Source organism: Manduca sexta, chromosome 2 (assembly GCF_014839805.1).
Source record: "Manduca sexta isolate Smith_Timp_Sample1 chromosome 2, JHU_Msex_v1.0, whole genome shotgun sequence".
NCBI classification, from domain to species: Eukaryota; Metazoa; Arthropoda; class Insecta; order Lepidoptera; family Sphingidae; genus Manduca; species Manduca sexta.
Window position 1 is genome coordinate 5,325,010 of NC_051116.1, and position 14,235 is coordinate 5,339,244.

At 36.6% G+C, this 14,235-nt stretch overlaps 1 protein-coding gene across 1 annotated transcript in view; it reads left to right on the forward strand.

Moving 5' to 3' along the window:
- LOC115456338 (ryanodine receptor) overlaps positions 1–14,235 on the forward strand; it is a 158,964-nt gene that overhangs the window by 138,471 nt on the left and 6,258 nt on the right. The window contains 17 exon segments of the mRNA XM_030185358.2: positions 164–274; positions 626–753; positions 876–1,006; positions 1,308–1,468; positions 1,738–1,939; positions 2,321–2,482; positions 3,163–3,319; positions 3,906–4,108; positions 4,456–4,659; positions 6,098–6,216; positions 8,059–8,155; positions 8,484–8,615; positions 9,277–9,370; positions 10,311–10,469; positions 11,389–11,482; positions 11,792–11,937; positions 12,448–12,578. Of these exon segments, the coding sequence (XP_030041218.1) occupies positions 164–274; positions 626–753; positions 876–1,006; positions 1,308–1,468; positions 1,738–1,939; positions 2,321–2,482; positions 3,163–3,319; positions 3,906–4,108; positions 4,456–4,659; positions 6,098–6,216; positions 8,059–8,155; positions 8,484–8,615; positions 9,277–9,370; positions 10,311–10,469; positions 11,389–11,482; positions 11,792–11,937; positions 12,448–12,578 (2,431 nt within the window).

Genomic DNA, 14,235 nt, shown 5'->3' on the forward strand with positions numbered 1-14,235 from the left:
TGAAGGAACAGAGAGTGCTTGTGTATTGCGCACACACTTGTGCACTATAATATCTCCTGCGTAGCTGATATCCGCTGAGATTTGCCGCCGTGGCCAAAACTCTACTAAAAGGGATTCATTAAATAATGTATAAGACATCTGATACCATTGTACTTATTTCTAGGTCTGGGTGTGGGCCTAGAAGGCGCGGCTGGCGAGAAGAACATGCACGATGCGGAATTCACCTGCGCTCTCTTCAGGTTCATACAACTCACTTGCGAAGGCCACAATTTGGGTGAGTACGAGACATTGCTTCCCATAAAGGAATATTATCAGAGGTTATGTTCTCGACGCAAATTTACAATGCTAACGGTTTCGATGCGGTTCGCCCGCGTGAAGATTAACAGTCCTAAAAAGGTGTGAAGTGTGTGTGAAGGAGTTTTCCGGGATAAAAGTCCTACTATATATTTTTCTCAGGATAGAAAGTAGCCTATAACCTTCCCAGGGTCTTAAACTATCTCCATACCAAATTTAAAAAAAAACCGTTCAGTAGATTTTGAGAAAATCGATAACATACAGAGAGACAGAAAAGGGGACTTTGGTTTATAATATGTATACCTATATTTTTTCAATAATTCGCCCACAGAATGGCAGAACTACCTCCGTACACAAGCCGGTAACACCACAACGGTGAACGTGGTCATTTGCACCGTCGACTACCTGCTGCGGCTGCAAGAGTCCATCATGGACTTCTACTGGCACTACTCTAGCAAGGTGAGAAGACCAGCGTCTCTTGGATGTTTCTTTGTTTGATAAATGGACTGATTGTTTTCAGTTTATACTAACCATCTGTTCCTTCATGAAATTTATATTTCATTAAAATAATTATATTTCAGGAACTCATTGACCCGGCCGGCAAAGCCAACTTCTTCAAAGCGATAGGTGTTGCGTCACAAGTGTTCAACACGCTCACTGAAGTCATCCAGGGTCCTTGCACGCAAAATCAACAGGCGCTCGCACATTCTAGGTGAGATTTTGATACACCGTTAAATTAGTTAAAATATGAATCATCATTGTTAACCTACTGATCTTACATTTTATTAATATTATATAATGAACAATTTGTTAATGTATTTGGATGTTTGGTAGATGGACAGAAACGGCTAGATACATTTTGATGAAATTTGGCACACGGATGTACTTGATCCTATATTAATATAAAAGATAGTTCCTTCCCAGGAAAGCACACAGTCAAATATTTATAGAGAAAAGTTTTCCACAGGGACAAAACTTAAGAAATATCCTATAATAAATACTATCCCCTCCAGGTTATGGGACGCAGTGGGAGGTTTCCTGTTCCTATTCTCTCACATGCAGGACAAGTTGTCCAAGCACTCGTCACAGGTGGACCTCTTGAAGGAACTCCTCAACCTGCAGAAGGACATGATCACCATGATGCTGTCCATGCTCGAAGGAAACGTTGTCAACGGTACGTAAAGCTGTAGTAATCGATTATAATCGATGCTTTCTAATCGATTGTATAAGCGGACCAATTGTAAAATTATTTAAATTCTCATTAAAAGTAAAACGACACGGGGTCATGTCGTGTTTTTTTGCCACACTCTAAGCACACTGTATGTCTTTTAATGCGAAAAAACGCAGGAAAAAAACATATACACAAAAAAGAACAGAGAGTGCACCTGTATATGTGAGTGGCCGAAATTCAGTTAGGAGGGATTCATTATTCTTTTCCATCAGGTACGATTGGCAAACAAATGGTAGACACGCTCGTAGAATCAGCATCGAACGTGGAACTGATCCTTAAGTACTTCGACATGTTCCTGAAACTGAAGGACCTGACGTCAAGCGCCAGCTTCCAGGAGATAGATGCTAATAACGACGGCTGGGTTCTGCCCAAGGACTTCAAGGAGAAGATGGAACAGCAGAAGAGTTATACGCCGTGAGTGTTTTAATATTATTTTACTTTCTGTCAGAGAGGAGGCAAAGAAATGTAAGTTAAAAGATATGCAGATGTTCATAAAGGATGGCATCACCATCCGATGAACCATCTTATGACTTTTATGCTTAACTTTAGATATAATACATGAAAATTCAGTATGTATCAAAATGGATATGTACCTAACCTAGACAAATTTAGTGTGAAGAGACTTGCAAAGCATTTATTTAATTAACCAGCAATAAACCCTACGATGACTGATTTTTGGATAAGAATTTTATTTATTTTTAGGAAACAAACAGTATAAATATATACACAAACTTAGTTTTTACAGGTTATTGTTTGTAGATAGATCATAATTTATTCTAATTTAATCTGTTATAGTGAAGAAATAGAGTTCCTATTGGCGTGCTGTGAGACCAACCACGATGGCAAGCTGGACTACGTGGGCTTCTGCGATCGGTTCCACGAGCCCGCCAAGGAGATCGGCTTTAACCTCGCCGTGCTGCTCACCAACTTATCCGAACACATGCCCAACGAGCCAAGGTACTACCTTCGAGCCTTCGTATTTTATACATGAGCCATCGTATCTTATACTTGAGCCTTCGCATCTTATACTTAAGCCTTGGTTTTTTGTACTTGAGCCATGGCATCTTATACTTGAGCTTTACTATCTTATAGATCAACCTCCATATTTTATACTTAATCCTTCAAATATTAGTAGTATTAAGCCTTCGTATGCACTTAGGCCTTTTTAACATGAGTAAATCCACTTACGTATTTTGCAGGACTTAAAAGTCTAAACTGTCGCTTTAAAACCCTGTCATGCTTGACAATCCTATACTTTAGCCAAAGTGTTCCGTATCTTCACTCATGTAACTTATATATTTAAAAATAAATAATTTAACTTGTGGCGGTACAATCAGTGCATACACCGCCATCTCGTCAACATCAATGGAACTACGAGAAGACCTATGTGGTATTTACATAATTCTGATGAACGCACTACAATCACACTAGGCGACAGACGATACTGGCTTGCGACAGCAGAATTTGTGCGACGCGCAACCTGTATACCACCTCCGAATAGGAACCGTCAGAGGGGCCGCGGCCGGTCACAAGCAACATCTGCTGACTGGGAATCTTCCCCTCCCATAGAGGAACGTAACAACTTATATTACATGCACTAACTTTTTCGTTTAATTCCTTATTTTATGTTTTCCCAGACTGGCCCGTTTCCTAGAGACAGCCGGTTCCGTGCTGAACTACTTCGAGCCGTTCCTGGGCCGCATCGAAATCATGGGCGGGTCGAAGCGCATCGAGCGAGTCTATTTCGAAATTAAGGAGTCTAATATTGAACAGTGGGAGAAGCCGCAGATTAAGGTATGTTATTTTTTTTATATTTTATTTTAATTTAATGGGTTCACAAACAATTGTCACACTAATCAAATAGATTTTCAGTTATTTAAATAAGTGCATAATATAAAAAAATTAAAACTACATGCAAATAAAGGGAACATTGTGCCCAAAAAGAAAAAGAAACCAGAAAAATTACAAAAACCAAAAATAACTTATTAACAATGCTCAAACTACCTACAGGATATTACACTTACGTTATATTCAAAATAGATGTAACTTGCACAACATAGCTAACCATTTCTAAGATGTTTTAATTGCCAGTTAAAAAAAAAGTAAGCTAGTAAATTTTAAAAGACCTTTTATAAACTCATAAGATATGAGAAGAACCAAAGCGATTCTAGCCTTAATAGAAAGGAATAGGACTTGGAAAATGGGGGTGATTGGGTTTCTTGCTATTTACCATACGAAAAGTAGTAACAAGCCATCACTCCATGTTGATTCTGTAAAAGACTGTTGAGTGCTCCAGTCATAGCAATCATGATTGGCCCCTCAATGTTCGCGCTAATACTCCATACATTTCTATACATAATAACAATCATTCTTCTTCCAGGAATCGAAACGCGCATTCTTCTACAGCATAGTGACAGAAGGTGGCGATAAAGAGAAGTTGGAAGCGTTCGTGAACTTCTGCGAGGACGCCATCTTTGAGATGACGCACGCGTCCGGCCTCATGGCGGCGTCGGAGGAGGCGGCCGGCGGACCCAAGAACAGAGAGGCCAGTTACATGTACATGGGCGATGATGATGACGAAAGGTAATCTATAATATAAAAAAGAATCGCTGAATGTCTTGCTAAGCGTAAATCTTGAGAGCAGCTGAATCGATTTCACTAATTCTTTTTTTATAATTTTCCTTGACGAGGATGGTTCATACGGAGAGAAAAATTTAAAAAATTGCCTGAATTAGTCTAGATAAAACGCTTTTCTATATTCCCGTACAAATTCCTAATAATACTTAAAAGTCAATTGGCGAAAAGTTGGTGCACTAGTTGCCCGTCTGTCTGAGTGAATGAGAGAATGTGCGAGTGTAAAATAAATCGTATATCATACAGTGATCCATTTTTTAAAAATAATTAAATAACTTATATTGAAATAATTTCAGAGCTGGCAAAGATCCATTCCGTCGCGGCCTTCAATCAGTCAAAGACGGTATCTACACGGCATTCTCGTCCTTATCACCATCGAATATAAAGGCGAAAATTGCGGACCTACAGCAGATGCCGCCAGCAGAATTAGCAGTCGGATTCTTCAAACTGTTCTTCTATTTGTTCTATTATATGGGATACGGTGTTCTTGTCGTTGTTAGGTAAGTGTTATTGTTTTTTGTGTTTTATGGCGTAATTGTTTGTGGTGCTTTGTATATGAGTATTTCTCAAAATAAATGTATGTAACGGAATAGTTTTTACATTATAATATAAAAAATGTCGTATGTTTTTTTTTATTTGTTTTGAGGCATTCATTCTATTTACTATTTGATAGACCGAATTTATTAAGACAAATAATTTCGTAACGCTATTTCGTAAAAACTATTTAGTTACACTAATTTATTTTGAGAAATACTCATATGTCAACTGCACTTGCATAGTACTAGTACTAGACAGCAATATGCAAAAAGATAATTGTTTAGTAGCAATTTCACAACACACCTATCATAAACTAAAATAGAAGTCAATCTTATTATTTGCTACATGGCTATTAGAGACGACTTAAAAATCCTGGTGAAACACCCGTTTGAGTCAAAAGCTATTTCAAAATGATAAAAAAAATTAAAAAGTAAAACCGTGATTTTGGTGAAAATACTTGTTATTCATGGATGATTTATGGCACAATATTAGCAGAGGTAAAGACGAATATATTACGCAATTTGTAAATAACCCTAAATTCCATCCTTATTTGAATCTCTTAATGTGTTAATAACGATGTATTGTGTTACACGCGACCTCATCTTGATGCACAGCCATTGGTAAATTTTTCACTCATACTTTTCAATAGTTTTAATTATGCTTTGGATTAAAGTGTATTTTTTAAATCGATATTACGAATATAGTTATGTCTTTTAGTTTAGTATCAAAAAATGATTTTATTATTCCTTTTTTTAATGTTTATACGCATTTATAATAATTAAATATTTATTATGCAATTAAATCACCATATTCATTTTATCACTTGTCACTTAGTTCATAATTAACCCTCGTTTGAACTTTTTTTCATAAAATTTCAACAATTTTCATAAAATTCTTCTTCAATCTATTTTATTGTACGATAGAAATATTATTAGTAATACTATGCCGCCTCATTCAAATATTATTGCTACAATTTATTGCACTAATTATTCAAGAGCGGTATGTAAAAAAAAAACAGAAATCTTCACTTTTACACATATCTATAATATCATATTCACAATATTTATAGCATCTATTTTATCGATAAAATAATCGAACTTTTTTCTTATTTTCACCTTTTATCAGTTCATTTTAACGGTCGTTTTCAACAGACGATCCCTATCTTAACCTTTGATCCGATCACGAGTATCAACCAATAAAAATAAGTCATTTGTAAACATGTAAAAAAAAAAACATTATCCCGATTAGTCCATTTTGGTGATAGATAGAAAAAAGCGATCGGGATCGTTTATAGAAAACGGCAGTAACACATAATATCAATCACATATTTAAAATTTTCTTTATCATAAATTTATATTTTACCCCAATTATGTAATTTACCCCAAAACATTACCTCGACAGGTACATATTCGGCGTATTGCTGGGCCTAATGCGAGGCCCACAAGTGGAGGAGGAGCCACCGCCGGAACCGACAGAGGAGGAGAAAATCGGTCAGTTGAGACTCAGGTTACTGACACCAAGTAAGCGACGCACAGGTATACGCGTGTGACACGCTTCAGCTACGCGTTTGGTCACTGGCAATGGACATTTTGAACTGTAGGGACATTTGAGACATGGTAAAGATATATTGTGGGCGATTTGGACATGCGGTATTGGACAAAATGGGAAGCTCTGAAAGTTTAGTGACGTTTTCTAATATGGGGTAGTGATTAAAAGGAACTTATACGTTAGGGACGTTTGGGACATGAAGAAGTAGGTAATATATATTTGGGACATGTGGTGTTACGCAAAATGGGAAGCTCTGAAAGTTTGTGTCGTTTTCTGATATGTGGTAATGATTAAAAGGAACTATTTGGACGTAAAGGAGATTTGGGTCATGAAGGAGTAGGTAAAGATGTATTTGGGACATGTGGTGATAGGCAAAATGGGAAGCCCTGAAAGTTAGGGACGTTTTCTGATAAGGGGTAATGATTAAAAGGAACTTATACGTTAGGGACGTTTGGGACATGAATGTGTGGCTAAAAATATATTTGAGACATGTGGTGTTAGGCAAAATAGGAAGCTCTAAAATTATGGACTTTTTCAGATATTAAAAGATACATTTGGATTTGGGTTAGTTTTTATGCAATTTTATTTACATATACATACATAGGGTACAATTTTGCTGGTCAGAATGAAGGCAAAGTTATGAATACATTATTTATTTTAGTTCCAATAGTGTTATTATAATGCGGTCGTAATTCTATAATTTTCATTTTGTTCCACCTAAACCAAATCAACGTTTTTTAAATCCTAGCATGTTTTAAATAATTTTCTAAATATCATACGTAGTAATTATCTCTAGATCCATTTGGATTTGCATCGTAGATACAATATGTCGCTGCTTGCATGAAACCTCCCTTAGTTATAAATCAAAATTTTGCAATACTCCTCAACAGGCCATCTTTTATATTCAATACTTATAAAGAGCATACAAAATACTTTAATCCTCAAACTAAAAGTGACCAAACGCACCGTTTAACAAAATTATACCGAACAACCTAAATCGCTAAGTGCATTTTAATAATATTAATAACATATATGTTCGTGTATATATTCTATTTGTTTCAATTCATAATTACTGTGGCAGTCTGTTTTGTTAAATTATTTGAACTATATCAAGTTTGAAGCATTTTTTATGATTTAAGCCGTTATTTTATTTATTTGAAATTAATTATAATCAAGTAAATAAGCCTCGAAGTTATTCAGATGCTAATCAAAATGAAATAATCAGAAATGAGGTTGTTTAAGAAAATTGTAATTAATTTAGTGTATGTTAATTTATGTATTTATTATATTTTATAATCATTTTGTCTATGTGGTGTGCAACTAACCACTTAAATCTTAATACGTATTGTGAATTAGAGCCCTATTCAATATTTTAATGCACATGTTAAAAATATAGGAGTGGTATTAAATACGATTTAGGTTTGAGACATCCTTTTCAGTAGGTGTTAGCCCCAATATCGCCAATCTAATCTAGCTAGCTACAGTTTTATAACATAGTTTTTCCTATAATTTAAATACACTAAATCTGGCTACATTAATTAGCAAAATTTAGTCACATATTATAGTTAAAAAAATATTTTGTGAGTTATATTCATCTAACTGTGTGACCCCAAATAGATTCCAATATCCCTAGCATTAAAAATTACCTATCTTTGCCACCCCGCAGTAGTAGGTAGTTTGCATGTAGACTTAATACCAAGTAGTATCTAGTTATTACTATCCTCATAGGGATTTAGAGTAATTGGAATGTTACCTAGGGAGAAAATATATCTACAGGGCTTAGTACTTATTCGTCCCATTCTGTGTGTTACCAGGTACGAGACATCTCCCAGCGTTACCACCGGCCGATGATACGGGACAGATGCAGGTTTCTGCTTTCGGACTGGACATCACTAAAGAAGACAACGGACAGTACGTATACTATACGGCTTAATTGGGTTAAAATAGAAAATAGTGTTTCAGCCTTACGAGATCCTCTGAGTAAAGGATTTTTTGCCTATAATCCTCTTTGGTCCAACAGGGTTCAAAAGCTTCTATATCAGGACTTTGGTTAAAATCCCAACGGCGTGAGAGGAATAGGTGGGGCAATATCTGTGTTACTTTTTTTTTCGGGACTGGCTTGTCCAGAAATTATTGACGTCAACCTCACTCAAGAGATCCTTACTTTACCGTGTATTTTTAATAATTGTTACTTACGTTGCTAAAAAAAAATAAACGACTTTATTACTTTCGTTTTAAGGATCCAAGTGAAACCGCATGAGTCGCCGAGCACGTCCACACCCTCCTCGGGCGAGGAGGCGGAGGCGTCGCCGGACGACAGCGTCGAACACTCTGAGGAACAGCGGCCTCCGTCACTTATCGACTTGTTGGGGTAAGCGGCAATTATCGCAGAATATTCGGGATAATAATTTAATAATAACAGCTTTGTATTATATTGCTGAACACCAGCCTTCTTTACTACTGAGAGAGTTCAGGCTTTAATGGACTACACTGATCTAGTGTGGGTACATTTCACATAGAAATTCTTGTAGAGAATTCTCGGATATGTAGGTTTCCTTATGATGCTTTCCTTGATCGTTAAAGCGAGCGATAATTGATAAAAATTTACATTAAATTACATTTGTAATTTCGAAAGCCGGTATCGTGGTTTGAGTTTTCGTTCTATTCTAAAAGAGGCTGTCATGATTGGGGTAAATATCAATTTAATTTGGTTGGGGTGATGGTAATTCAGTTTGTCGAAGTTTGTACCCTTTCAAGTAATTAAAGAATATTAGTTATGTTGTTGGGGTATCTAGAATATTTTTGGGGCAACTATCAAATTATGTTTTTGGGGGTAACATTTTTTGTAGTATCTATCAGTTTCGGTTGTTGGGGTACATTAATAATTTCTTAGATTGAGTAAAATAATTTCCTCTTGGGGTGTTAACAAATTACATTTTTAGGTAAATAAAGGTTTACATTGTTAACGAGTCGTTTAATTTAGAATGGAACAAGAATATTTTCACTATTGATTTTTTCACCAATTATTTTAGTGGTGAACAAGCAAAGAAACAAGCTCAAGAACGAATGGAAGCGCAAGCGGTGCAACAAGCAGCCATGTCCGCTATTGAAGCCGAGAGCAAGAAGGTACGAATACTTCCAATATTACTAACTATTACAGAGATAGATGCATAAGTCGTGGGCACACTTGTGATAGATCTCTTGAGTGCCAACGCGGTGATGTTACGCTAAGTTTTTTTATTTCGACAACGGATTTTTATAAGAACAGAGTCGTAAGCAGTCATTCGGGTAAATATCAATTTAATTTAATTGGTATAATTTATTCATTATATGTTTTCAAACATAAGATTGTCCTTACTAGTCTTGTAGTTATTGCATTGTCTTTATTATACATGGGGCTTGCTATATCAGATGTCATTGTTACCTACTTCTTTAGTCACATTATTGCAAATACTTGAAGTGTGAGTTGGTGTACAAATATCTGTGCTAACACGAAAAAAATGACTTTATTTGTTTTAAATATAAGCTTTAGTTATAACAAAAAAGGAGGCACACAAACTTAGTCTTCGTTTCAGTTAGGTAAAAACAGTATGAAACTAAAAATTATTTTTTTATGAAATTTAATATTTTAAACTCCTTTCCGGTTTAATAATGTTTGTATATCTTTGGTATTTTTAACGCAGCGAAAGTATAGCAGGAAATACTCGTACTTTCGTACGAGAAAGGTAATGTCAAATTATTCTTGTTATTTTTTATATTTGGGTTATGATTTAAAAAAAATTAAATACTCTATAATCTAATATTTTTTTATGTCAAGACACTAAGCAGAATTAAATTGTTCAACATTAAATTGGCTATTTTTTTTTTTCAATTGTAGTTTTATGTTTTTTTTTTGTAATTTTGTTTTAAAAAAATATTTTAATAAATATTGATCTGCTTTTACAGGCTACTATTAAATTTGCCTGCTTTTTAAAGACATTATTAAAAAAATATATATTTCCAATTTTACTGAGGTTATTATCAATTTTAAAATGAACTATTTTTTATATCTATTCTTTCTCCACAGGCGGTCCAAAGCCCCTCGTCCTCCTCAGCCCTCTCACAAATGGACCTCTCTCAGTACACGCGGCGCGCGGTGTCTTTCCTCGCGAGGAACTTCTACAACCTCAAATACGTCGCGCTCGTGCTGGCCTTCTGCATCAACTTTGTGTTGCTGTTTTATAAGGTAATTAACCATTTACGCAGCGCACGCAACGAAAGCGCTCAAAATTAATAAATTTTCCTCATTTTTGCAACATTTCTTCATTTCCTTAATTTTTCTCACCGGTGGTAGGTCTCTCATGTGTGGGAGTCCGCCTGAGTAGATACCACCGCAGTGTCTATTGCTGCCGCCAAGCAACAAAGTGTAGTCACTGTTGTGTTCAGGTTCGAAGAACATTGTAACCAGTGTAACTACTAGACATAATAAGACTTCACATCTCATGTCTCAGGATGGCGAGCGCAGTGGAATACCAAACAATACTTTGTAATTCAAGGTGTTGGTGTTTCTACTGTTTATGGGCGGCCGTATCACTTACCGTCAGGCGAACGACAAGCTCGTCTCGTTATACAAAGTATTAAAATAGATACATTGATGGGCATAAACAAATAATTAGGCTCGTGGGGGTGGAATATAGAAATTAAATAGTTTATTTAAAGCTTAATAATGCACTGACTGCCTCGGTGGCGTAGTTGTATTGCATGTCCGGTACAATAGCGCTCTGAGGTCCTGGGTTCGAATCCCGGGTCGGGCAAAGTGATATTTGGGTTTTTCTGCTCAGTATCAGCCCGGAGTCTGGAATTTGTGCCCGATATGGCGATAGGCTCGCCCCCTATCACATCATGGGACGGAACATACTTGGCGAAGAGTGGGTGCCCTAGTTGCGCCTCTGCATACCCCTTCGGGGATAAAATGCGTAATGTTATGTATTATTTATGTATGTAATAATACCTAGTATTTCTCTGAAATTTATTATTTAATCAAATGAGAGTATTGTTTGTCTGTGTGGTTAGTTCAAAATGTGTTATCTCTATTCACCCCTGCATAACTATTAAAGCAATTAGATTTAATAAAATGTATAACCAAAACCTACCTTCGTTCCCAGGTATCGACATTGGACGGCGAGAAAAGCGAGGGTTCGGGTTTGGGAGACATCATCGCGGGATCCGGCTCCGGACAGGGGTCTGGTAGTGGTGATGGTACGAAGCTACATGTTTCCTACTAGATGTTTTATGAAAGACCTTTCCCCAGAAAGTCCCACTGGAATTTTTAAAATATGGTCATTATGCTAAATTTGCACAAATCATAATAAAAAAAAAAACATCCTGCGATAAATCCAATTTTCTTACATCAAGGTTACCAAAAGGGCTTGTTGAGGTTTTCGCATCTTCTAATTAAGATCTAGTAATTAAGAGTAACATTACTAGGTTAACTCTTACAAAGATAAAAAAATAAATTTACAGTGATCATTGCGTCCCTACTCACCCCTTCAATTATGTTTGTACCAGGCGGCAGCGGTGAGGACGATGACGACGCGTTAGAAGTAGTTCACATAGACGAGGACTTCTTCTACATGGAGCACGTGATCAAAGTCGCCGCGGTGTTACATTCGATAGTCTCGCTCGCTATACTCATCGGATACTATCATCTCAAGGTAAGAGAAGTTACCCGTATTTATCTAGTTATCCATAAATGCACATATATATATATATATATATTAGTTACCCATAGTTATCCCTCTAACTACTGTAGTTAGCAACATATAATTGTGCTCTATGTTATTGTAATGTTTATTGTTCCAAATAAATAAATTATTATTATACTTATTACGTCACAGTAAGTTAAGTTTGGAACACTTTCGAACGTTTTTCAATTCGAATTATTAAATTTTATTCGTTTGTTAAAAATAGTTTGGATTTATGGAGTAATATGAGACGATATGAAGAAGAGGCGATGGCGAGCGCAGTGGAATACCAAACAATACTTTGTAATTCATCGTGTTGGATGTTTCTACTGTTTACGGGCGGTCGTATCGCTTACCATTGCGAACGGCAAGCTCGTCTCGTCATACAAAGAACTAAAATTTAGCTTTAAATCTTAGAAAAACAATATGTACTTAACCTTAGTAAGTTTTTAATAAAAATAATTAACTATCCGCCACCAGGTGCCGCTAGCCATTTTCAAGCGTGAGAAGGAGATCGCCCGTAAGCTAGAATTCGACGGCCTATACATCGCGGAACAGCCCGAGGACGATGACCTCAAGAGCCACTGGGATAAACTCGTCATCTCCGCCAAGTGAGTATTTTTTTTTTAAATACAGACCCTGCTGTCAAAACTGAGGAAAATCTGCGAACGGTATACTAGTGTCCCCCGGCTTAACGACAGCAGGGCCCTTGAGGAAGAGAGAGAGAGGAGAAATAGGAGAGAAGGGGAAGGAATATGAAAATATTAGGATGGTCGGGACTGAAGTGGGAGAGGAAATGTTCGAGGTCCCTTATAGGCCTCAATGTGTTGTCCAACACTTCACTGTGTGCCTAGAGCCGCGACAAATGTTCCCCCATGCATAGGCGTGCATTTGCTGTGAGGACCAAGTGCACAAGAATTGCTTTGGGGGGGTGGGGGGTGGGGCAAGTGACTGTTGGAATCTAGAATTAGTGCCCCAATATAGCAATAGGCTCCCTTGTCACCACATGGGACGGAATGATGTGCATCTTCAAAGGGGTGATGTTTTTGAGGTTATACTTCTTTTGGCGCATTAGGGGTAAATTATGAGTAAATTTTTACGATGCGCACGCATAGCGACAAGAAAACCCGATATGAAATTAGCTAGTCATTAGTTAAATTATTACATTATTATTTAAAGTGCGAAAAAATTAAATTATTTTATGATATTGAAATAAAATTTATTAAACTAGATGGGTTATAATAAAGCTTTCTTGCAACGTATTAAACATATTTTCTTCTATTCTTTTTGTATCACTTAAATGAAGTGAATATGGGTTGAAACTGATCTTCGGGGCTGTCCCGTATGCGCCGAAGAAGGATGGACATTCATACACTATAGTGTTTACGTTCGTTCGTGTGCATTTACTTTGCCTTGCCAAATAAAAAGAAACTTGTCTTTGTTGTTGGTTTCATATAAATCTATACTCTATCTATACTATTATATAAAGCTCAAGAGTTTGTTTGTTTGTTTGTTTGTTTGAACGCGCTAATCTCAGGAACTACCAGTCGAAACTGAAAAATTCTTTTTGCGTTGGATAGCCCTTTGTTCGTGGAGTGCTATAGGCTATATATCATCACGCTATACCCAATAGGAGCGGAGCAGTAATGGCTAATCTCAGGAACTACCGGTCCAAACTGAAAAAATATTTTTGCGTTGGATAGCCCTTTGTTTCTGGAGTGCTATAGGCTATATATCATCACGCTATGACCAATAGGAGCGGAACAGTAATGAAACATGTTGCAAAAACGGGGAAAAATTATTAGTTTTGAGAGCTTCCGTTGCGTGCGCTGCGTAAACGGTTAAAGTTATGCAACAATGATGTATGACGGGATTGTTCCTCTTAAAAAGTTCTAAAAAAATATATTATAAAACAAAATCCCAGGCTGCATCCGTCTGCATCCGTCTGCCTGAACGTCTTAAACTCAAAAACTACCCAACGTATTAAGATGAAATTTGGTATGGAGACAGTTTGAAACCCTGGGAAGAACATAGGCTCCCGGGAAACTACTACTTTTATAATGAAAAACTTTAGCCTGAAAAACTTTATAACGCGGGCGGAGCCGCGAGCAAAAGCTAGTACTATATAAAGCTGAAAAGTTTGTTTGTTTGAACGCGATAATCTCAGTAAATACTGATTCGAATTAAAAATTATTTTAGTGATGCAAAGGCCATTTATCGAGGAAGGCTATAGGCTATATAACATCGCGATATGACCAATAGGAGCGG